This window comes from Neoarius graeffei, chromosome 4 (genome assembly GCF_027579695.1).
Source record: "Neoarius graeffei isolate fNeoGra1 chromosome 4, fNeoGra1.pri, whole genome shotgun sequence".
In the NCBI taxonomy this organism is placed as follows: Eukaryota; Metazoa; Chordata; class Actinopteri; order Siluriformes; family Ariidae; genus Neoarius; species Neoarius graeffei.
Window position 1 is genome coordinate 107,048,954 of NC_083572.1, and position 24,650 is coordinate 107,073,603.

Sequence of the window (24,650 nt, forward strand, 5' to 3'; positions counted from 1 at the left end):
AATGTTAACCCATTCTTGTCTAATGTAGGATTCTAGTTGCTCAACTATCTTAGGTCTTTTTTGTCGTATCTTCCATTTTATGATGCACCAAATGTTTTCTATAGGTGAAAGATCTGGACTGCAGGCTGGCCAGTTCAGTACCCAGACCCTTCTTCTACGCAGCCATGATGCTGTAATTGATGCAGTATGTGGTTTGGCATTGTCATGTTGGAAAATGCAAGGTCTTCCCTGAAAGAGACGTCGTCTGGATGGGAGCATATGTTGCTCTAGAACAGGGGTGTCCAAATTGATCCATAAAGGGCCATGTGGCTGCAGGTTTTCATTCCAGCCATGCAGCAGCACACCTGATTTGGCTTATTCAATCAACTGACACACCCCACCCTTTAATCAAGGGGTGGGTGTGGGCTGCAAGTATTTGACTGTGTGAAGACAGTTCAGTCGATTGAATGAGCCAAGTCAGGTATGCTGCTGCATGGCTGGAATGAAAACCTGCAGCCACACGGCCCTTTATGGATCAGTTTGGACGCCCCTGCTCTAGAACCTGGATATACCTTTCAGCATTGATGGTGTCTTTCCAGATGTGTAAGCTGCCCATGCCACACGCACTAATGCAACCCCATACCATCAGAGATACAGGCTTCTGAACTGAGCGCTGATAACAAACTCGGTCGTCCTTCTCCTCTTTAGTCCGAATGACACGGCGTCCCTGATTTCCATAAAGAACTTCAAATTTTGATTCGTCTGACCACAGAACAGTTTTCCACTTTGCCACAGTCCATTTTAAATGAGCCTTGGCCCAGAGAAGATGTCTGCGCTTCTGGATCACGTTTAGATACGGCTTCTTCTTTGAACTATAGAGCTTTAGCTGGCAACGGCGGATGGCACGGTGAATTGTGTTCACAGATAATGTTCTCTGGAAATATTCCTGAGCCCATTTTGTGATTTCCAATACAGAAGCATGCCTGTATGTGATGCAGTGCCGTCTAAGGGCCCGAAGATCACAGGCACCCAGTATGGTTTTCCGGCCTTGACCCTTACGCACAGAGATTCTTCCAGATTCTCTGAATCTTTTGATGATATTATGCACTGTAGATGATGATATGTTCAAACTCTTTGCAATTTTACACTGTCGAACTCCTTTCTGATATTGCTCCACTATTTGTCGGCGCAGAATTAGGGGGATTGGTGATCCTCTTCCCATCTTTACTTCTGAGAGCCGCTGCCACTCCAAGATGCTCTTTTTATACCCAGTCATGTTAATGACCTATTGCCAGTTGACCTAATGAGTTGCAATTTGGTCCTCCAGCTGTTCCTTTTTTGTACCTTTAACTTTTCCAGCCTCTTATTGCCCCTGTCCCAACTTTTTTGAGATGTGTTGCTGTCATGAAATTTCAAATGAGCCAATATTTGGCATGAAATTTCAAAATGTCTCACTTTCGACATTTGATATGTTGTCTATGTTCTATTGTGAATACAATATCAGTTTTTGAGATTTGTAAATTATTGCATTCCGTTTTTATTTACAATTTGTACTTTGTCCCAACTTTTGTGGAATCGGGGTTGTACAGTCTACAGAGGATACTACAGTTAAACACAGGAGAAGTCTGTTTCAACCACTTATGTAGTTTCCTGAAAAACACAGGACTGATGAATAGAATTTAAAGTTTTTTTTTTTTTTGTAAACGCCTGATTCACACTCTAGTCCAGATGGTGGCGGTAATGCTCCATATAAACTGGCTGCCAACCGCCATTAAACCAGAAGAACAAGGGTTTCCGGAGTGCACGAGAGTAGGGAGTAGTGTTTGATTCCGGATTAAACCGGAGAGATCGGGTCGGTTTGTGTGAGGGACGCTGTGGATTCTCTGCAGTTGAGTGTAAACTGTGAATGTCTGGGATTTTAAAGGCCATGTCGAGTGAGTTCATGATTTTATTAACGCCCTGTGAGGCTTTATGAACAGGATTAAGTCTGGTTTTAATCTCTATGTTAATGTTTAATCGTGTATTATTCTATTCACCTCCTTACAAACAAAACATGGTGACTTTTTTTTTTTTAGAATTATTTAACTTCTATCTCAAGTTTAAGTCATCCAAAAGGATTTTATTTTAAGACTTTTATCAGTTCAAATAATAGTTTCTGGATCCCACAGTGGAGTTCTGTAATTATTTGCATATTGTCCATGAGTGGTCCAATCCTGTTTAGTTTCATTTATGACATCACAAATAGAGCACTGTGTAACCCCGCCCCCTTTATTTATCCTTAAGGCCAATTTATGCTGACAACCCAGTCCTCGCAGACGGTGTCGCAGACAGTGTCTGTGTAGCCCCCCCCACCTTCGCAGACGCTCTGCGCGCACCTCCCAAAAATTGTGACCACCGCAGAAGCCAGCGCCGCAGACAAGAGGGCTCTGATTGGTCCACTCTACAGCCGCTGTACACGCACTTCCGCTTCCCTACTTTCCCGGTTTTTGTTTTCACGACCGGCATTTTTAAAAACACGAGCAAAGATGGAGCAGCATGAAGAGCGGTTGGTTGAGGAAGTACGTACATCTATACGACTCCAGTTCTAGTCATTATAAGTAACCGGAGGATAAACACTCCACTAACCACACCCACCAACTACTCCTAGCGACTTCGCCCCCCCCCCCCCTTGCGTTGTGCCGGTGAATAACATTGCGCACGCCTAATCCCCCGCTCAACAATAAATTACAACTGTCTGCGAAAAGCTATCTGCGAAAGCCTTGTCGCAAGAGCATGCAGAGGCCTTCAGTGTTAAAGTGCATATCCTGGACCGATTTAGTGTTTTGTTTTTTATGCACGGTGGTGTAGTGGTTAGCGCTGTCGCCTCACGGCAAGAAAGTTCCGGATTCGAGCCCCAGCGAGGGCCTTTCTGTGTGGAGTTTGCATGTTCTCCCCGTGTCCGCGTGGGATTCCTCCGGGTGCTCCGGTTTCCCCCACAATCCAAAGATATTCAGGTTAGGTTAACGTGGGGTGGCCTTGGACTGAAGTGTCCTTGAGCAAGGTACCGAACCCGTGACTGCTCCCCGGGCACTGTAGTGTGGCTGCCCACTGCTCTGGGTGTGCGCGCACGTGTTCACTGCTTCAGATGGGTTCAATACAGTGCGGAGGAGGGCAGCAAAGTGACTGACAGTGTGGAGGTGAACAGCGGTGAAGCTGTTGTGACTGACGGTGAGGAGGGGGGCAGTAGAGTGACCAATGTGACTGACGGTGAGGAGGGGGGCAGTAGAGTGACCAATGTGACTGACAGCGAGGAGGTGAACAGTGGTTGGCCAAAGTCATCTGAATCTGCTCCACCCACTCAAGTTGAGTCTGGCAGCTCCGCGCCTAGAGCTATGGAGACTGGAAGTAGTGTTCCAGCAGAGTTGATGGAGGCTGAACAGAGCAGGGTGGAGCCAGGAGAAGTCGGTGTAGGGGGGTCTGAGCAGAACGCGGAGTCTCCGGTCTCACAGGAGGCTGTCAGACCCGACTGTGAGACAGAAGATGTGACGAAGCCGGACCACTTTTATGGTGACAATGTGACTGACATGGACTGTGACTCTGTTTCTATAACAGACAGTATTTCCCAAAGCAAGGACCTCTTCACTCGAGGAAATCAATAGTTTTTTGGATGAAACCTTTGGGGGGAAAAAAGCAAATGTTAAAGATTATTTTCCCAATATCATCTCATCTCATTATCTCTAGCCGCTTTATCCTCTTCTACAGGGTCGCAGGCAAGCTGGATCCTATCCCAGCTGACTACGGGCGAAAGGTGGGGTACACCCTGGACAAGTCGCCAGGTCATCACAGGGCTGACACATACAGTGGGGCAAAAAAGTATTTAGTCAGTCACCAATTGTGCAAGTTCTCCCACTTAAAAAGATGAGAGGCCTGTAATTTTCATCATAGGTATACCTATGATGGCGCTGGCTAGCCAGCCTGCCCCGGGGCGCGCTGGCTCAGTAAACTAGTAAATACAGTAAAGGAAAAACTTATAACAGGCCATGTCTCAACAGGCTAAGAAGTTATTTCAATGACATTTTAATAACATTTTGTTTATCCTGAGGACCGAAAGTAAATGAAAATGTGAACAAACCTTAGCTGTCAGTGAACAATCCTGGTGGAAGCAGGTAAACATCGTTCTCTAAGCCTGCTAACCTCAATTTTTGCAAATACCTCTCCCTCTGCTCGCCCTGTAAATGTCCTACGTCGCTGGATAGTGAAGGTGTTTTCTGCATCTCGCTCCTTTTTCTTTTATGTTTTTCGTTTGTCGCCTTCCTCGCATTCAAACTGATTCGAGCCGTGACGTCCAAAATGGCAGCCTCACATGACTTGGTCACGTGGGTGAAAAACCTCAATAATGAAGCCTGCTGTTTCGTAAAGGTGGGGGGAGGGTTGAGCTGCCCTGTGCCAGTTAAAAGAGGGATCAGACAGGGCTGTGCCATCTCAGGCCAGCTCTACAGTGTTGCCATTGAACCTCTTCTGTGTCGGCTGAGGAGCAGGTTACAGGGCCTGGGTCTCCCTGAACTGGCTCAGAGCCGTTCTGTGGCCGTCTCAGCTTATGCAGATGATGTTAATGTTTTTATACAAGATCAGAGAGATATACAAGAACTTAAAGAAAGCCTGACTGTGTATGAAAAGGCCTCCTCCGCTAAAGTTAACTGGGACAAATGTGAAGCTTGTCTAATAGGTCAGTGGAGCCCAGGAGATGTCCCTGAGCTACCCGGGAAACTTAAGTGGGGGGAAAAAAGAGGCATCAAAGTTCTGGGAGTGTACTGGGGGTGCGAGGACTTCCAAAACTGGGAGGGAGTGCTAGAGAAGGTGAGTGCCAAGTTGTCTAAATAGAAATGGTTGCTTCCCCAGCTGTCCTACAGGGGTAGAGTTCTGATAGTCAATAACCTGGTCGCCTCTTCCCTTTGGCATAGACTGATCGTCTTAGTGCCACCACCAGGCCTCGTGAAGGACATACAGCGGCTCCTGGTGAACAATTTCTGGTCATGTCAGCATTGGCTGAGGGCACCAGTTCTGTATCTCCCTGTAGCTGAGGGAGGACAAGGCCTCATGGACATTCCATCAAGAATTGCTACCTTCAGACTGCAGACAGCACAGAGGCTACTTTATGGCTGCGGTTATTGCTGGTTGGCGTCCGCTCAGCTGCTCCTGAGGAAGGCTGGCCGGCTGAGACTGGATAAACAGCTGTTTCTTCTAAAGACCTCTGAAGTTGACCTGACTGGAATAATACCTTTCTACAACTCGATGCTTGGTGCGTGGAAGACATTCAAGACCACACGGACCCCAGACCTGGTTTGCGGATCTTCGAGGAGCCGCTGTTATGGACCCTTTTCACGTGACGTCACGACAAACGCGGCCGCCATTTTGGACATGTACTACCAGTAGTTTACCACAGCCACCATTGAGGAACGGCAGCAAAGAAAGTGTTTATTTTCAGCAAGACTTCCATCATGCCACTATATTGTTGTGCACCTGGATGTAGTAACCATCAACAAACAAGGCAAGGGTTATCATTTTATCGGATCCCGGTAGATGCTGACTGACGGAGAAGATGGATAGCGGCATACCAACGCTTGTGTAGTGACCACTTTGTTGGAGGTAAGACGAATAAAATTAGCCAGAAAAGGCATTACATTGCTGTTAACATTCCATTCTAGTTTATGACCTGGCAGCTATTTACACCGGATCCAGTGTAAATAGCTGCCGGAGCCAACGTCCGAGGTTCCGGAGCGCGCTAGCTCGCAGCCGGCCGGAGCGCGCTAGCTCGCGGCAAGCTCGGACGTTGGCTCCGGCAGCTATTTACACTGGATCCGGTGTAAATAGCTGCCAGACCATAATTACAGTAAACTAGTAAATACAGTTTTCTGCATCTCGCTCCTTTTTCTTTTGTTTGTCGCCTTCCTCGCATTCAAACCGATTCTAGCCGAAGTCCACTACATGTCCAAAATGGCAGTCGCGTTTACGAAGGTCACGTGACTGAAAAGGGTCTATACAATGACTTCTTTACAGTGGTGCTTGAAAGTTTGTGAACCCTTTAGAATTTTCCATATTTCTGTATAAATATGACCTAAAACATCATCAGATTTTCACACAAGTCCTAAAAGTAGATAAAGAGAACCCAGTTAAACAAATGAGACAAAAATATTATACTTGGTCATTTATTTATTGAGGAAAATGATCCAATATTACATATCTGTGAGTGGCAAAAGTATGTGAACCTTTGCTTTCAGTGTCTGGTGTGACCCTCTTGTGCAGCAATAACTGCAACTAAACGTTTGAGGTAATTGTTGCTCAGTCCTGCACACCGGCTTGGAGGAATTTTAGCCCGTTCCTCCGTACAGAACAGCTTCAACTCTGGGATGTTGGTGGGTTTCCTCACATGAACTGCTCGCTTCAGGTCCTTCCACAACATTTCGATTGGATTAAGGTCAGGACTTTGACTTGGCCATTCCAAAACATTAATGTAGAAATAGTTGAAGGTGGGTGGAGCACAGAAGCATGGCAGGCCCGAACTGAGTTCTCTCAAAAATAATTTTATTTGCGCTTTTCAGCATCTTACTTTGCTCACCCGCGCACACAAGGGTCCAGGTTGGGGAGAGCTCCCTTTCTGTGCTCTCTTTCGTCTTTTATAGGGTGCGGTCACTGGGGGAGACATACACCTCACCTATCCTCTTCGCGCTCGGTTGCGCATAAGGCTGTAGTACTTTCCTTCCATCGTTTCCTGTCTTTAGCCACAGTTCTAGCTTCTTGTGTTGGCTTGACTAGTTATTTCATGCATTGCCCAATCGATGGCAAGTAGGAATAGAAAGCCTGACATTACACAACCTTGATTGATGCCAGTTTTCACTTGGAACCACTCAGATATTTGGCCTCTATCAAGAACTGCACATTCAGAGTTTTGGTATAGAAGTTGGATTATCCTGATGATCTTTGCTGGTATGCCATATAGCTTCATTATGTCCCAGAGGCTGTTTCTATGTAGCGAATCGAATGCTTTTTCGAAATCTATGAAGTTTAATATCGGGGAGGATTGCCGTTCGATGATGTTACGTAGTATGAAAATCTGTTCAATGGTACTTCTTCCTTGACGGAATCCTGCTTGTTCTTGTCGTAGCTTTGCATCTGCTCCCTTTTTCATACGTTCCATAAGAATCTTACCAAGGATTTTACTTGCGATGATAAGTGTAATGCCTCTCCAATCCGTACAGTTTCTTAGGTTTTCTTTCTTGGGTAGCTTGACGGTTAACCCTTTTAACCATTCCAAGGGAACTTGTTGTTCTTCCCAAATCTGTTGGATTATTTCATGTAGCTTTTGGTTGGATATTTAAGAAGCTCTGCTACAATGTTGTCAAAGCCACCTGCTTTTCCATTCCTTAGATATCTGATACCCTGCCTAACTTCATCTTTACTGATTAGTTCTGTCCTGGTTTCATCTATTTCTGGGATTTCATCTGTCTCAATCGATATCGGATCTGTTGGTGTTGCACGGTTGAGAATCTCTTCGAAGTGTTCTTTCCATCGAGCTAACCTGGCTGAATCTTTAGTGATGGTGTTTCCCTCTCTGTCGTTGATGGCGGTGGAGTTGCAGGGTTTATTGTTGGATGTTTTTTGGTTATTTCATATAAGGTCTTCATGTTTCCCATATCTGCTGCTTTTTGAGCATCTTCCATCTGCTCTTCAAGCCATCTTTGTTTATCAGTTCTAAGATTTTTCTTAACTTTTTATCTTTCTCCCTATATTTCATCCAAAGTTGGTTCTGGATTCTTTCTGACTTTGCGTTTTCTGCTTGGACTTTTAGGTGCTTTCTTTCTTTGCTAATGGGCCAAGAATCTTGACTGATCCACAGTTTACTGTTTTTCTTTTTCCTACCCAGTACTTTATCTGCTGTGTTGTTGTAAGCTTTGCTGAAGCAGGTCCACTTGTTAATATCACGTTCTTCTTCTGCTTCTACATCCTCAAAGACTGAAAACTGGTTGCGGCGCTCTAACGAAAATGCCTTCATAATTGATTCATTCTGTAATTTGTTGGTGTCGTATTTTATTCGCGTGTTGATTGGTTTGATGGTTTTCTTGAGCTTGAGTTTTACCTTAGTTCTGACGAGCTGGTGGTCCGATCCAACGTCTGCACCTCTCATGACTCTTGTATCTTGAACTGATCTTCTAAATTGTTGATTGACTAGCACATGGTCTATCTGGTTGTGTGTTTTCCCATCAGGGGATGTCCAGGTGTTCTTATGGATTTCTTTGTGAGGAAATGGAGTTCCTGTGACAGTAAGGTTGTTCATCCCACACAAGTTAACAAGTCTTTCACCATTGCTGTTCATGATTCCTGTACCACCTTTTCCCATTGCTCCTTCTCTGTTCCGATTTGATGACCCCACCTTCGCATTCATGTCTCCTGTTATCAGCAAAAGATCGTGTTTGGCTACCTTTTCGAAGACACTTTGTAGTTGTTCATAAAATACATCTTTGTCTTCGTCTTCTGCGTCCATTGTAGGCGCGTACACATGGATGATGGTGAGTTTGCTGAATTTTGAATAGAATCGTGCCATGATTATACGTTCGTTGATAGGTTTCCATTCTAACAGTGCTGATTCAGCATGTCTAGACATCATAATTGCCACGCCGCTTCTGTGTATATCGTCTTGCCTGTTGCCAGCTTCACCTTACCTGAGTCTGTCCATCTACATTCGCTGATTCCTAGAATGTCTAAGTTGTACTCTCTCATCACATGTGCAATCTGTGCGGACTTCCCTAAAGTGTACATTGTACATACATTCCAGTTACCAATATTAACAAAACTTTTGGGCTTCAGAAGTGACTCCGTCGGTCGGGGGGTTTCAAAGGAGCGTTCACCCTCCAATGTCATCTAGCGCTGGTAGTCTGTGAACATCAAATCATCGTCTTGGGGTACTTGGCCAGTCCCATCTTCATGCCCATATAATCCTTGAAAAGTATTTCAGGTTTCTGTAATAATGTTTTACAGGGAAGGGATATTAGCCCTTTGCCCAACCTGGAGGACCAGGTGTTGCAATTCATCTGGCCTTTCACCTGGAACCTGCCCAGCAAGGTTGAACCTGCCAGGGACCGAGGTCCCCGCTGATATAGCTTCCAGGATCCTTAAAGCACGCAGACCTCCCCACCACTATCAGGTGTAACACTTGGGGGGGGCACACAAACAGAGGTTAATTCACGTCAAGTGCAGTGATTCTGCCACTTGCCTTCCCTGACTCCACCCTCCATTCACAGACCGATGCTTGACCACTCCCCTGCTGCCACAATTAGCTTTATTCTTCTTTAACCATTCTTTGGTAGAACGACTTGTGTGCTTAGGGTCGTTGTCTTGCTGCATGACCCACCTTCTCTTGAGATTCAGTTCATGGACAGATGTCCTGACATTTTCCTTTAGAATTCGCTGGTGTAATTCAGGGTTCATTGTTCCATCAATGATGGCAAGCCATCCTGGCCCAGATACAGCAAAACAGGCCCAAACCATGATACTACCACCACCATGTTTCACAGATGGGATAAGGTTCTTATGCTGGAATGCAGTGTTTTCCTTTCTCCAAACATAACTCTTCTCATTTAAACCAAAAAGTTCTATTTTGGTCTCATCCGTCTACAAAACATTTTTCCAATAGCCTTCTGGCTTGTCCACGTGCTCTTTAGCAAACTGTAGACAAGCAGCAATGTTCTTTTCAGAGAGCAGTGGCTTTCTCCTTGCCAACCCTGCCATGCACACCATTGTTGTTCAGTGTTCTCCTGATGGTGGACTCATGAACATTAGCCAATGTGAGAGAGGCCTTCAGTTGCTTAGAAGTTACCCTGGGGTCCTTTCTGACCTCCCTGACTATTGCATGCCTTGCTCTTGGAGTGATCTTTGTTGGTTGACCACTCCTGGGGAGGGTAACGATAGTCTTGAATTTCCTCCATTTGTACACAATCTGTCTGACTGTGGATTGGTGGAGTCCAAACTCTTTAGAGATGGTTTTGTAACCTTTTCCAGCCTGATGAGCATCAACAATGCTTTTTCTGAGGTCCTCAGAAATCTCCTTTGTTCGTGCCATGATACACTTCCACAAATGTGTTGTGAAGATCAGACTTTGATAGATCCCCGTTCTTTAAATAAAACAGGGTGCCCACTCACACCTGATTGTCATCCCATTGATTGAAAACACCTGACTCTAATTTCACCTTCAAATGAACTGCTAATCCTAGAGGTTCACATACTTTTGCCCCTCACAGTTATGTAATATTGGATCATTTTCCTCAATAAACAAATGACCAAGTATAATATTTTTGTCTCATTTGTTTAACTGGGTTCTCTTTATCTACTTTTAAGACTTGTGTGAAAATCTGATGATGTTTTCAGTCATATTTATGCAGAAATATAGAAAATTCTAAAGGGTTCACAAACTTTCAAGCACCACTGTACATCTGGCATGCTTGCTTCCACATCATTCCGCACCAAGTTCATTTAGGCTGGTATTATCAAACTGGGCCACCTCATAAGAACATCTCTGGAGAGGCTTGGTGGAGTCATCGGCGTCAGGTCTTCCAGGGTGCTGAAGATGGTGGACGAGGTCTGGCAGTCCCTGTCTGTACCCCTCAGGGTGTACACCCAGGACCATACCCTGGTTGACCTATGGGACGAGGACCACGAGTACATCTTTCCTGCTCTAAGCATCAGACCTGCAACTGAAGAGAGGAGAGAGGGCTGCTTCTGTCCCTGAAACCACCGGTGCTGGGCAACTTGAGCTCATGTGGGAAGAAGCAGCTCTACTACAGCTGTGTAAAGGTACTGAACTTCCGCTCTTTGGTCGGAGTCGAGGTGGACCCAGGTTTTTGCTCCAGAATGCACCCCAAAGGCTGCTGGAGGATTCTGTACAAGCTGCCCATCAAGAAACGGACGGCTGACCTCCAGTGGAGGATCATACACGGAGCGATAGCCACAAACAGACACAGGGTTCACCTGGATCCCAGCACTGGGGAGGACTGTCCCTTCTGTCACCAACAAGAAACCCTAGAACACTTGGTGTCTCTTTGTCCTCGGCTAGTGGGCCTGTTTAAGACACTGCAAGAGCAGGTGGAACACCTAAGGGAGAAGTTTTCCGTCCCTTTGTTTGCCTTTGGGCCGAAATACATAGTCAGGAAAAGACTGACTCCGGTTTTAATTAATTTTTTAATTGGAACCGCAAAACTAGCAATCTGGAAGACCAGAAAGAATCGGATGCTGGGCCTGGGATTGACTGATGTGGTTCAGAGCCTGAAAGGTTTGGTTGCATCTCGTCTTAAGGTAGAGCATGCTTTTTACAGACTAACCAAAAACCTGGACACCTTTTATAGATCTGTGGGGTTTTAGACAGGTTTTATGTTCACTTGAAGTTGATGGTGCACTAACTCTCAACTTCTTAATGTACAAGTGTGTGTGTGTGTGTGTGTGTGTGTGTGAGAGAGAGAGAATGTTTAATAGAGAAGGGTTATGTACTGAACTTGATCTTTTAGCAACGACTTTTTTTTTATGTACCTTTTTTTATTTTCTCCATTTTTTTTATTTCTCATGAAAGAAAAGATACACATGGAACAATGGAGTAATTAAAGGTGTTTTTAAAAAGTCAAAAGTCTCTCTCTCTCTTCTTTGTCCTCCCGTCAGTGTTTAATGAATAATTTGGAATATGTTACAGAGTTCCGTCTGGCTGTGGTGCAGCTGCACGTAACTAAGTTAAAGGCTGAAAACTTGTCTCGGGCCCGGAAGCTGGTGAAGGAGGCGGCAGGTCAGGGGGCGAAGGTCGTGGTTTTACCTGTGAGTATGAATGGTGTGAGGGGGAGTAAACCCCACAGTAATGTAGTACGGGTCTGAGCTAATCAACTCATCATGGTACAGAAACATTGGATTGTACCGGTACTGTACAACCAGAACTAATTCCACTGAGATTATAAAGAACAGGGAATCTGAAATGGACATCGCTGTGCACAAGTTTTCACCCCATTGTGCTTTTTACCTTGTAATGATTCACAATCATGTGTTCATATTTCTGTGCAAGAACAAGTCTCAGGGTCCAGGTTAATGAGTACCTGGGCTGAGAAAAAAGTAGGATTTTACCGTTTTTATAACTTGGTGCATTTTATTCTGTTGTAATTTTGGCATCTTGTGCAAACCCACACAATAATAATAATAATAATAATAATAATAATAGTAGTTGGAGGTCACGTGACCCGACAAAGATGGCAACTTAGAAGAGGGGCTCCAGTCAACCATGCACAAAAATCCTTTTATTCCCTGGATAGTGGCTTGGAATTCAGATTTCCCACTTAATGTCAACTATGTCAACATCTCATGCGACAAAGGAATGCGACATTTTTACTCGAGCTCACAAATCAATCACTTACAACAAGAAAAAGGCCTCAACACTTGAACGTGCGGAAACCAGTAAGATGGCCCACATACTGTAGCAGATGTGCTAATAGCGCTAAAGTCGCTCTGCTCTGAGTTTGGACTAAAACTGGACGGCATTAATAACCGTCTTGGAGATGTGAACAATGCTATAATGGGTAAAGTGGCTGAAGTTAAACAGGACATGTCAACGTACTAAACACATCGAAGAAACAGAGGGCCGAGTGAACACGGCAGAGGAAGAACTTGAGAAAGTACAGGCGGAATTGGCTTAATCTTTAAAACGGCTGGCATACCTGGAGAACCTACGTGCGTTTGGTCTCTGAGAAGGTGCTGAGGGTACGCAACCACTGCTGGATTTTATCTGGGAAATGTTACCAAAGTGGCTGGGCCTCAGCGCGGACCAGACCCCAGTATTGGAAAGGGTACATTGCACCTTGGCACCAGCCAAGCCTAACCAACACAGCCGTTCTTATACGCTTCTGGAAATTCCAGGATAGGGAGACTGTTTATTGTCTTTCATCACAGAAGAATATCCTACACCATGGAAATAATCACTTTTGTACAGGACTTTTCAGTAGAAACGATGTGGAAATGCTGGGAGTTTAATATGGCCAGAAAGTTGTTCACCGAGATGGGAACATTCCGACTGAATCCTTGCAAGATGAGAGTGGTCCATGATGGGAAGATGTTCCTCTTTTCTTCACCGTGTGAAACAGAGGAATGTCACCGTGAAATTCAACCCAAAGGATAAACTCTGTTCTTCGCACATACAGTCAACCTCTGATGACAGGTTAAAAAAAAAAAAGGTAAGGTTACCCAAAACTGAAAAATAATGTACATTTCAGAATTATACAAAAAGGCCTTTTTCAAGGAACATGTAATGGGTTAACAATTTAAAGCTGTTCTGCAGCAATGAAGGTTGATCAAGCCTTGAAAGCTGGTACTACTAATTCCTACAGATGTTCCAACTTTTCTTGATTGCTTACAACCCTCTCTATCTGCATAAAATCAGTGTTGGAACACACTGTGGTACCATACTCTCGTGAGCATCAGTTCAACAGTATTGTACTGCAGAAAGTAGTGTGTTGCTACAAAAATGGTGAGAGAAAGGCAATTAACAATGGAAGAGAGACAGACCATCGTAACACTTAAAAAATGTAGGTCTTTTCTACAGAGAAATTGCCAAGAAAGTCAAGGCGTCAGTGAGCACAGTTTTCTTCACCATCAAAAGGTACTCAGAAACTGGGGGAAACTCTGACAGGAAGCGGTCTGACAGACCCAAAGCCACAACTGAATCGGAGGACAAATTTCTGAGAGTTAACAGCTTGATAGGCGGCTCACAGGACAACAGCTTCAAGCACAGCTTAATAGTAGTTGTAGTAAGCAAGTCTCAGTTTCAACTGTGAAGAGAAGACTTCGAGCTGTAGGTTTGACAGGACGAGTTGCAGCAAGAAAGCCATTGCTAAGATGTCAGAATAAGACAGAGGCTTGCCTGGGCCATGAAACACCACCATTGGACTACTGAAGACTGGAAGAAGGTATTATGGACTGATGAATCAAAATTTGAAATCTTCGGTTCATCACGCAGGATCTTTGTACGCCGTCAGGTAGGTGAAAGGATGGTTCCACAGTGTGTGACATCAACTGTCAAACATGGAGGAAGAAGTGTGATGGTCTGGGGCTGTTTTGCTGGATCCAGGGTCTGTGACTTGTACAGAGTGAGAGACACCCTGAACCGAAACGGCTACCGCAGCATTCTGCAAAGCCATGCAGTACCCTCTGGTATGCGCCTAGTTGGTCAGGGGTTCATCCTACAACAAGATAATGACCCAAAACATAAGTCATGCCAGAACTATCTCAGGAAAATGAACAAGATGGTAAGCTTGAAAACATGGAGTGGCCAGCACAGTCTCCAGACTTGAACCCCATCGAGCTGGTTTGGGATGAACTGGACGGAAGAGTGAAAGCAAAGCAACCTACAAGTGCCAAAACATAGTGAGAGAAATTGTTAAAAGTGGCTAATTTAAAGTGAATAAAACTGCAGTGATGTGATGAGGATGCATGTTTGTTTGTTTTATTTATTTATTTTATTTTTTTTTCTCTGCTTGTGTCTCTGTAGGAGTGTTTCAACTCTCCATATGGGACGGGATACTTCGCGGAATATGCGGAGAAAATTCCAGGAGAATCGACGCAGGTTCTGGCGAAGGTGGCTGAGGAGTGTGGGATTTATCTCATCGGTGGTGAGAATGTTTATCCTTTACATATTCTAAAATCAAATGTTAAAACTGAATTTTTTTTTTTTTTAAATATCTGCTCATTTTGAATTTGATGTCAGCAGTATGTTTCAGAAAAGTTGGGACAGAGGCAACAAAAGACTGAAAAAGTTGTGTAATGGTAACACCCCCCCCCCCCCCCCCCCCCCCCCAAAAAAAAAAAAACTAATTTGGTTAAGTGGCAACAGGTCAGTAAGATGATTGGGGATAAAAAGAGCATCCCAGAGAGGCAGAGTCAGAAGTAAAGATGGGGCGGGGTTCACTGCTCTGTGAAAGACTGCATGGGCAAACAGTGCAACAATTTAAGAATAACGTAACCATTCTCAATGTAAAACTGCAAAGAATTTGTGGATCACATCATCTATGGTCCATAATATCATTAAAAGATTCAGAGAATCTGGAGAAATCTCTGTATGCAAGAGACAAGGCTGAAAACTGACATTGGATGCCTGTGATCTTCAGGCCCTCAGGAGACACTGCATTAAAAGCAGATATGTGTCTGTAGTGGAAATCACTGTATGGGGTCAGGAACACTTCAGAAAACCATCGTCTGGGAAAACACTTCATTACTGCATCCACAAATGCAAGTTAAAACCAGATATAAACAATATCCAGAAACCACGCCCCCTTCTCTGGGCCCGAGCTCTTTTACAATGGACTGAGGCGAAGTGGAAAACCTGTCCCAAGGTCTGACGAATCAAAAGGAATCAGAATCACTTTTATTGCCAGGTATGTGAACACACACGAGGAATTTGACTCCGGTTTCACTTGGCTCTCTTAGTACAAACAGATTAAAAAAAAAAAAAAAGCATAGACAAAAAACAAAGCAAAAAGCTATGTACATGTAGAAGGGTAAATGTATGGTGCAAAAAAATGGTGCATAGTGCAAGGATGACTTAGTAAATATACAGTGTGCACAGAATGACGGTATGAGTGTGCAGATATTTCACAGTTGATGTTAACGATATTTGAGTCCGGTTTTAGCTGTTCATCACAGAGACAGCCTGAGGGGGGGAAAAACTGTTCTTGTGTCTGGTTGTTTTTGCGTACAGTGTTCTGTAGTGTCTCCCAGAGGGGAGAAGTTTAAACAATTTGTGACCAGGGTGTGATGGGTCTGCAGAGATGTTACCTGCCCGTATCCTGACTCTGGACAGGTACAGGTCTTGGATGGAGGGCAGGCTGACACCAATAATTTTCTCTGCAGACCTTATTGTCCGTTGCAGTCTGTTCTTGTCCTGTTTGGTGACTGATCCAAACCAAACAGTGATTGAAGAGCAGAGAACAGACTGAATGATGGCAGAGTGGAATTGTGTCAGCAGCTCCTTAGACAGGTTGAGCTTCCTGAGCTGGTGCAGAAAGTACAACCTCTGCTAGGCCTTTTTGATGATGGTGACTGTGTTAGTCTCCCACTTCAGGTCCTGGAAGATTGTGGAGCCCAGAAACCTGAAGGTTTCAACAGCAGTCACAGTGTTGTTGGTGATGGGTGGCAGGGTGGGGGGGCTCCTCCTAAAGTCCACTGTCATCTCCACAGTTTTGAGCGTGTTCAGCTCCAGATTGTTCTGACCACACCAACAGACCAGCCGTTCAGCCTCCCATCTGTATGCAGACTCGTCATCGTCTCGGATGAGGCTGATGACCGTTGTGTAGTCTGCAAATTTCAGGAGTTTAACAGACAGGTCTCTTGAGGTGCAGTCGTTGGTGTAAAGGGAGAATAGCAGTGGGGAGAGCACACACCCCTGGGGGGCACCAGTGCTGATAGTCTGGGTGCTGGATGTGATGCTCCCCAGCCTCACCTGCTGCTTCCTATCAGTCAGGAAGTTTATAATCCACTGGCAGGTGGAGGAGGGCACAGTGAGCTTGGTGTGGAGGATGGCTGGAGCGATGGTGTTGAACGCCAAACTGAAGTCCACGAACCGGATCCTGGCGTACGTCCCTCCAGAGTCAAGGTGTTGCAGGATGTAGTGCAGTCCCATATTGATTGCATCATCTGCTGACCTGTTTGCCCGGTAGGCAAACTGCAGGGGGTCCAGCAGGGGGTCTGTGATGTCCTTCAGGTGTGACAACACCAGTCTCTCAAAGGGCTTCATGACTACAGATGTGAGGGCTACAGGCCTGTAGTCATTCAGTCCTGTGATGGTGGTTTTCTTGGGAACCAGGATTATTGTGGAGCATTTGAAGCATGAGGGGACTTCACACAGCTCCAGAGATCTATTGAAGATCTGGGTGAAGATGGGGGCCAGCTGATGAGCACAGACCTTCAGACAGGAGGGTGACACACCGTCTGGGCCGGGTGCCATCCTGATCTTCTGTCTGCAAAAAAGCTGACAAACCTCCTCTTCACAGATCTTGAGTGCTGGTGTGGGGTCAGAGGCGAGAGGAGGCAGAATAGCAGGGAGTGTAAATGGGTCTTTAATGTCTGGGGGGGGGGGAGAGGTGTGAATGTGTCAAATCTGCAGTAGAACACATTCAACTTGTCAGCCAGTTGATGGTTCATTGCAGTGTTGGGGGATGGTCTCCTGTAGCTGGTGATATTCTTCAGGCCTACCCACACTGATGCCGGATCGTTGGCTGAAAGGCTGTTTTTGATCCTTTCAGCGTAGCTCCTCTTAGCTGCTTTCACCTCTTGTCAGTGACTACGTTTACATGCACATCCAAATCGAGCTGCTGTCGGTAATCGAGCTGAAGGTCCCAGCAGGGTGCCAGAGAAATCCAATCCTACATGCACACAACTGAAATCGGGCTATTGTGTGAGGTGCATTGTGCACCCGAGCCACAGGTGGCGCAACACGCCCCATCGTGTTGGTACACTTCCGGTTGTCGTCATGAAGAAGAGCTATTCAAGAGTGTAAACAAAGTTATCAGTTCCGTGTTCTCCATTGCGCATTTTTCTCCCGTCCATGAATTTTAATATATTCAACTCCTTAAGCTGAATGAGCATGATCTCTTTCTCCTCAGTGCTCCAGAACTGCACGTTTCTGCTTGCCTGTGGCAGTGGGGGCGTGGTCAAGCGCCGGTCTGTGACAGGAGGGCGGAGCCAGGGAAGGTGAGTGGCAGAATAACTACACCTGACGGTAATTATAACCTGTTTGTGTGTCTTCCCAGTAACCGCGCCCTATTTAAGGAGGCAGAGGGAGAGCAGAGGGGAGAGCTCATCCCGGGACTAGAACACAGCGCGCGCGTGTGTGTTTTTCTCTCAAGAATAAAAGTAGGCTGTTAAACTGAAAAGTCTGACAATAAAAAGCCTATTAGTACCACAAGCTTTGTCCTGCCGTCCTCTCTGCTCCACCCACACTTCAGAGAGCTCTACATCGCCATTTTCTCTTCTTCGTTTGTTCCTCCTGACCTCTTATGCTGCTCGCTACTACTGTTGTCATGCCGACCGAGGCTGTTGTGTTTCCCGCTTGTGGTCTCGTCACTCGTCACTTCCGGAAGTAGCTCGACAACTAGCTCGATAGGGTATACATGCACAAAATAGTTCGGCAGAAATCGCATAAACTAGGTCGTGTAGCTCGATTCCGAGAAATCAAGTTCGGTTCAATTTCAGCCGAATTAAGGTGTATACATGGCATTTTGAACTTTGATTTCAGTCGAGCAACGGCAGAAATTCGATTCTCTCTATGTGCATGTAAACGTAGTGACTGTGTTTCTGGCCTGTTTGTACAGGACTCTGTCCCCACTTCTGTAGGCCTCCTCCTTGGCCTGGCAAAACTGCCTGAGTTTTGCAGTGAACCAGGGTTGTTTGTTGTATGTGCGGAAGGTCTTGGTGGGCACACCCTCACAAAAACTGATGTAAGATGTCACCATATCAGTCAGTTCATGCAGGTCTGAAGCTGCAGCCTCAAAAACACTCCAATCAGTGCAGTCAAAGCAGGCTTGTAGTTCCACTTTGGCCTCATTGGACCATCTCCTCACCATCTTGACTACAGGCTTAGCAGATTTCAGCTTCTGCCCGTAGGTCGGGATAAGATAGTCCCAAGGCTGCACGGGGGACAGAGTGGTAGGAGTCCTTTAAAACAGTGTAACAATGGTCCAGAGTGTTAGTGTCCCTGGTGGGACACTTATGGCCCTTTTTCAGCTCACTTCAGCCCGACATGGCTCGCGTTTCGACTATCTAAGAACAGCACGACTCGGCTCGCTTCAGCCCTGCTCAGCCCCCAAAACTCGCACGGTTTTGGAGTAGGGCTGAAGCAAGCCAAACCGAGCTGAGTGAGGCTAGGGGCGTGAGGAGACGCTCCCCTGTGCACTGATTGGTGAGGAGGAGTGTCCTCACATGCCCACACATGCCCCGCGAGCACGCTGGGATCTGTAAACACCGTAAACCCGGAAGAAGGAGAATTACGAGAATTATGAAGCCTTATATCTGTGAAGATACTCAGTCGTCCAGGTACATAGTAATCTGTGGTTGGTAGAAGAGAGCAACTGGACTTGCTTGAAAAGTCTTGAAGACGTTTCGCCTCTCGTCCGAAAGGCATCATCAGTTCTGTCTGTCTATAGGGAGTATCAAGTATTTATCCTCTCATGGATCATAATAGAATCCAAATCAGAATGCTGATGGCTGCATTGAAGGTGGCTGACAGATGCCATAGACACCCACCTCTGTTCAGTGATGGTCGTTCCAGGCTGACAAAATTGAACGATCCTCTCTGGCTAAGATGTCAAGACTTTTCAAGCAAGTCCAGTTGCTCTCTTCTACCAACCACAGATTACTATGTACCTGGACGACTGAGTATCTTCACAGATATGTTTCTACACACTTTGGGATGAGTACCCTTCGACTAGTGCGGGAGTATGAGAGGACTTCCAGAAAACTGGCAGACATCTTAGCCAGAGAGGATCGTTCAATTTTGTCAGCCTGGAACGACCATCACTGAACAGAGGTGGGGTCTATGACATCTATCAGCCACCTTCAATGCAGCCATCAGCATTCTGATTTGGATTCTATTATGATCCATGAGAGGATAAATACTTGATACTCCCTATAGACAGACAGAACTGATGATGCCTTTCGGACGAGAGGCGAAACGTCTTCAAGACTTTTCAAGCAAGTCCAGTTGCTCTCTTCTACCAACCACAGATTATGAAGCCTTATGCGCCTCGCCTCATCTATACGCTCTTGCCAGTATCTGTTGGCGTTGTCGGCGACAACAAGCCACAGCACCAAGACCAGCAACACTAACGACTCCATGTCCTCCATGTTTATTGTTTACTCTCCGGGTTGTGAGACTACCGCTTAAAAGGTCACTGATGTCACTGTTTGCGCTGCCTAACGACATCACCTGATGTCCACCCACTTTCGCTAACTCCACCCAATGTGTCCACCCACTTCCAGCCAGCACGGTTCAGCGTGGTTGTAGTCGAAATGCAACTCCAACAGCCCCACTCAGCTCGACTCAGCCCAACACGGCATGGCTCAGCCCAACTCAGCCGCATTGGTAGTGGAAAAGCGGCATTAATGTGCTGTTTATATTTTGGCAGTTCGTGGCTGAGGTTTGCTCTGTTAAAGTCCCCCAAAACAATGAGCAAAGAGTCCGAGTGTTTTTTCTCCACGTTGTTTATCTGGTCAGCCAGGTGTTGTAACGCCTCAGCAACACAAGCCTGAGGAGGGATGTAGACTCCAACCAGAATAAATGAGGAAAACTCTCACGGAGCATAAAACGGTTTGCAGTTTATGAATAATGTCTCCAGGTGAGGACTGCATGATTTGTTTAGAACCGTGACATCAGTACACCAACCTTCGTTAATGTAAAAGCAGACTCCTCCTCCCCTCATTTTCCCCGTGAGCTCTTTCTCGCGGTCCGCTCGGTGCAGGTGAAATCCAGGCAGGTGGAGAGAAGCATCTGGGATGTGCTCACTGAGCCAGGTTTCGGTGAAGCACAAGGCAGCAGATCTGTTAAAATCCATGTTGATTGTGTTGAGGAGCAGCAGTTTGTCCATCTTGTTGGCCACAGAGCGGACGTTAGCCAGGTGAATAGACTGGAGCACAGTGCAAAACCCCTGCTGCCTCAGCCTGACGAGCGTGCCGGCTCGCTTCCCCCGGTGTCTCCGGCGTCCTCGGCGGAGACCATAGAGATCTGCTGCTCCTCCAACAAGTAGCTCTGGAAAACTTTCCGGATCAATGAAAACCGATGAAAAAACTTTTACTGGTGGTTATTCCAATGTTTGAGTTCTTCTCTGGAGTATGTGACCAGAGAAGAAGTGCAAGAAACACAACAAATACATAAAAATGTAGAAAGTATGAGAGAGCGAAGTACTGAGGCAACCGTCCACGGTGCCATCTTGGAAATTCAAGTAGAAATTCTTCTTAGAAATCATCGACACCACGTCCTCCAGGCTAAAGAGGAGAGGGACCATCTGGCTTGTTATCAGTGCACAGTTCAAACACCAGCATCTGTGATGGTATGAGGGGGCATTAGTGCACATGACATGGGTAGCTTGTACATCTGGGAAGGCAACATTAATGCTGAATGATATAAACACGTTTCAGAGCAATATACTGCCATCCAGACAAAGTCTTTTTCAGGGAAGGCCTTCCTTCTTTCAGCAAGACAAACCGCTTTCAGCACATATTAAACTGCATGGCTCTGTAGTAAGAGTCCAGGTGCGAAACTGGCCTGCTGCAGTCCAGACCTGTCTCCCATTTAAAACATTTTGTGCATTATGAAGCACAAAATACGACAAAGATATGAGACCCCGAAACATTGAGGAACTGAAATTGTATATCAGGCAAGAATGGGACACCGTTTGTCTTTCAAAACTACAGCAGTTGGTCTCCTCAGTTCCCAAACGTTTACAGCGTGTTTGTTAAAAGTAGAGGTGATGCAAAACAGTGATAAACACGTCTCTGTCCCAACTCTTCTGAAACATGTTGCTGATATCAAATTCAAAATGAGTGTATATTTTTCAAAAAACAATAACATTTCTCATTTTCAACATTTGATATGTTGTCTTTGGACTGTTTTCAATGAAATGGAGGGTTTCCATGTTTTGCAGAGCTTCACATTCCGTTTTTTTTTTTTTTTAATAACGTCTCACAGTGTGCCAACTTTTTGGAACTGGTTGTACTTTGTGTGCGTGCGTGCATGTTTGTTGTTTCAGGCTCCATTCCAGAGGAGGATGAAGGGAAAATCTTTAACACCTGCTCAGTTTTTGGGCCTGATGGGAAATTATTGCTGAAACACAGGAAGGTGTGTGTTTTAGAAATAATCCACTGATCCAAACATTAAAGCTCATAGGCAACGGTTTTAATTTTATGCACATTTAAAACTTTTATATGTTAAAAAACCCTCTGTAATTTTCTTCTGGTCCCAAGAAGTATTGTTAATAAGTAAGAATTAAAATAGGTTAGCGCGGATCGTGGCGAATTTCTGTTCGGCTATTTTCGTGACCACTCAGCGCGTGATGTCATTTAAGCCAAACAAACCACTTGAGTGGAGTCCACTTCCGTTTACTTACATTGCTGTTCAGCGTGAGTGCAGACGTGCGTTCAGGAATTTCTGAAGAAAAACCCCCATGCCTTATTGTTGTGCAGTGAACTGTAACAACAGGACCAGTTCAGGAAGAAGCTTTTACCTTTTTCCGAGAGAGGAGAAGAGGCGGAGAGAGTGGATTTGGCTTTTTCCGATAAAGGAGAAGAGGCGGAGCAAGAGGGTTGGCATTTTCTGAAAAAGGAGAAGAGGCGGAGCGAGAGGGTTGGCTTTTTCCGAAAGAGGAGAAAAAGCGGAGCAAGTGGATTGTGCGTGTGAAACAAAATCAAGCAGTCAAAGAAGAAATGGAGCAGCAACGCTCAAGCAAAAAGGGAGAAGATTGGAGGTAAACATTTTTTACTTTTGTTTGCAATTGACAAGTCAAGAATCCTGAGGGATCCTGTACAATGTAGGTATCATGCCGCCATCTTGTGTCAGAACTACAATTCCCAGTCCACTTCCGTGTGACCTACGTCACGCGTGGGTGGGATCATCTACGTCATCATACAAGGAAACATAAAACAATGGGACAACGCTTCCATCTTTGCTCTCTCACGTCTGGCTTCCGATGGATCTGGATGTATAAAGAGGCGCGCTCTCCACCCCAAAAAGACGTCTTCTTTCTTGCAAGATCCATCACTCAGCGCGATTTTCCTTCTTACCCTTGGCAAAGGTAAACTCTAGAGTCGCGCGATCTTTAAACTCAACCTGAGTTACAACCGGTTTACTTGCATTAGAAGTGACGTCACGACTGCAGCCCAGGCAGTTAAAAGTTAAGAAGCGATTGAATCCTTTTTAACTCAAAGCGCTGTGCATCTGATTCTGATCAGAGACTTTTCCTCACGAACGCTGAGATTCGGACCAAGAACCCTCTGCTTTCCACGGGAACCACCCAAGTGCTCCGTTCGACCCGAAAGTTTCTCCGCCTCCATCACGAGCGGCTCACGTGCTCCCACGGCGAGGCCCGAGACTACACCGGCGAATAGTTCTTCATATCTTGCTAAAGGCAGGATTAAGTAAGATTTTGGCATTTGGGCATAATTAGGATAGTCTTAGGAATTTGCTTTTATTTGAAATAGTGTGAATTTAAACCCAGGTTTATTGTTACACTGTTGAACACGCAGCGTGTTGATTTATTTTGGTTCTATGTTCTCTCAATTGTTTAATAGATAGGCTGCGCATGCTTCTCTCTTTTATTCTTTACTACTAACATATAGTTCTCATTATTATACATCTTGATGTCATTAAGATTTCAGTGGATTCAGTATGGTTATGAGCTAGTGGGTTAGCTACAGCTTCGCTTTTGTCTGCTTAGCAACACAAAGCTAATCAAGGCCTACCATGTGCTCAGCAAGCCATCAGGCCTAACAAACACACTTTAGCTAGGCTATAGGGCCTTTCACAAACACATACTAGCAACACAAGGCTAATCTAGGCCTCCACCACGTGTAGTTAGCTACACGAGGCTAAACACAGAGCTAATCCTTTGTTCTGTTTAGATAACATTCTTTTGTTTAGCTACCAACAAGCTAGGCCTCCACCACGTGTAGTTAGCTACACGAGGCTAAACACATGGTCAAGTCCTTCACACTCCCTCTCTCTCTCTCTCTCTCTCACACACACACACACACACACTTCACTGCTTGTATATATTGATTTATCTTTTTATCTTTGTATAATAAATTCATTTATTAAACAAACTGTGTTTATTTGTGTGAACAACATCTGAAGTCCCCAATTTTCTCAAAGAATTCAAAAAGGGTGCAAATGTTATATAATATGGTAAGTGATCTTAATAATTTGGAAATGTACCATAATTTAGCTGTTTGGTAATTTATTATTAAGCACCAGGATTAATGGTATGATTCACTAAATGATTCCCTAAATGATTCATTGAACGATTCCCTAAATGATTCATTGAACGATTCACTGAACGATTCACTTCAAATGAGAGTGATTCTATGGTATGATTCAATTCAAACGAGTCAAATTAAATGATTCAATGGGATTGATTCATTTTAATTATTGACCTTCAAAATTTAATGAGACTGATTTAACGAGATTGATCACTTAATATCAATAATTAACTGATTGCACCCACAACAATCATTGTGGAAATGAGACGAAGGGATATTTCCTCGCTTAGAGTCGGCTATAAATAGTATAATGCAGCGGATGGCAGGTTAATGTGGCCTACCGGCGCACTGTCAAGTAATCGTTACCTATATCCACTAGGGAGGGCGGTTTAATTATTCTTCAAAAGGGCTCTTATTTAGTATTGTGACGAAAGTAAGAATTTATCATAACTACCAGGATAAATCGTTTGGGCGCAAGTCTTGTTGAGGTCCGGGGTCACCGCGATCATAGTCGGCCGAGTCGCTGTCTGATTCCGAGGCCGCGCGGTCAAACCAGTGAGCCACATTCGCCGATTGCTTCGCAACGGCCATAGGTTCATACATATATGGTTTCACCTCTCGATATTCAATTTGGAGAGTTCCTACTTCAAAATCTC

The 24,650-nt window shown here is 45.1% G+C and overlaps 1 protein-coding gene across 1 annotated transcript in view; it reads left to right on the top strand.

Annotated features, from left to right (window-relative positions):
- The first annotated feature begins 1,800 nt into the window (after positions 1–1,800).
- nit2 (nitrilase family, member 2) overlaps positions 1,801–24,650 on the top strand; it is a 63,551-nt gene continuing 40,701 nt past the window's right edge. Inside the window, exons 1-4 of the mRNA XM_060920132.1 lie at positions 1,801–1,913; positions 11,690–11,808; positions 14,522–14,642; positions 21,771–21,859. Coding sequence (XP_060776115.1) covers positions 1,886–1,913; positions 11,690–11,808; positions 14,522–14,642; positions 21,771–21,859 — 357 coding nt within the window. The 5' untranslated portion in view covers positions 1,801–1,885. The remainder of the gene's footprint in view (positions 1,914–11,689; positions 11,809–14,521; positions 14,643–21,770; positions 21,860–24,650) is intronic.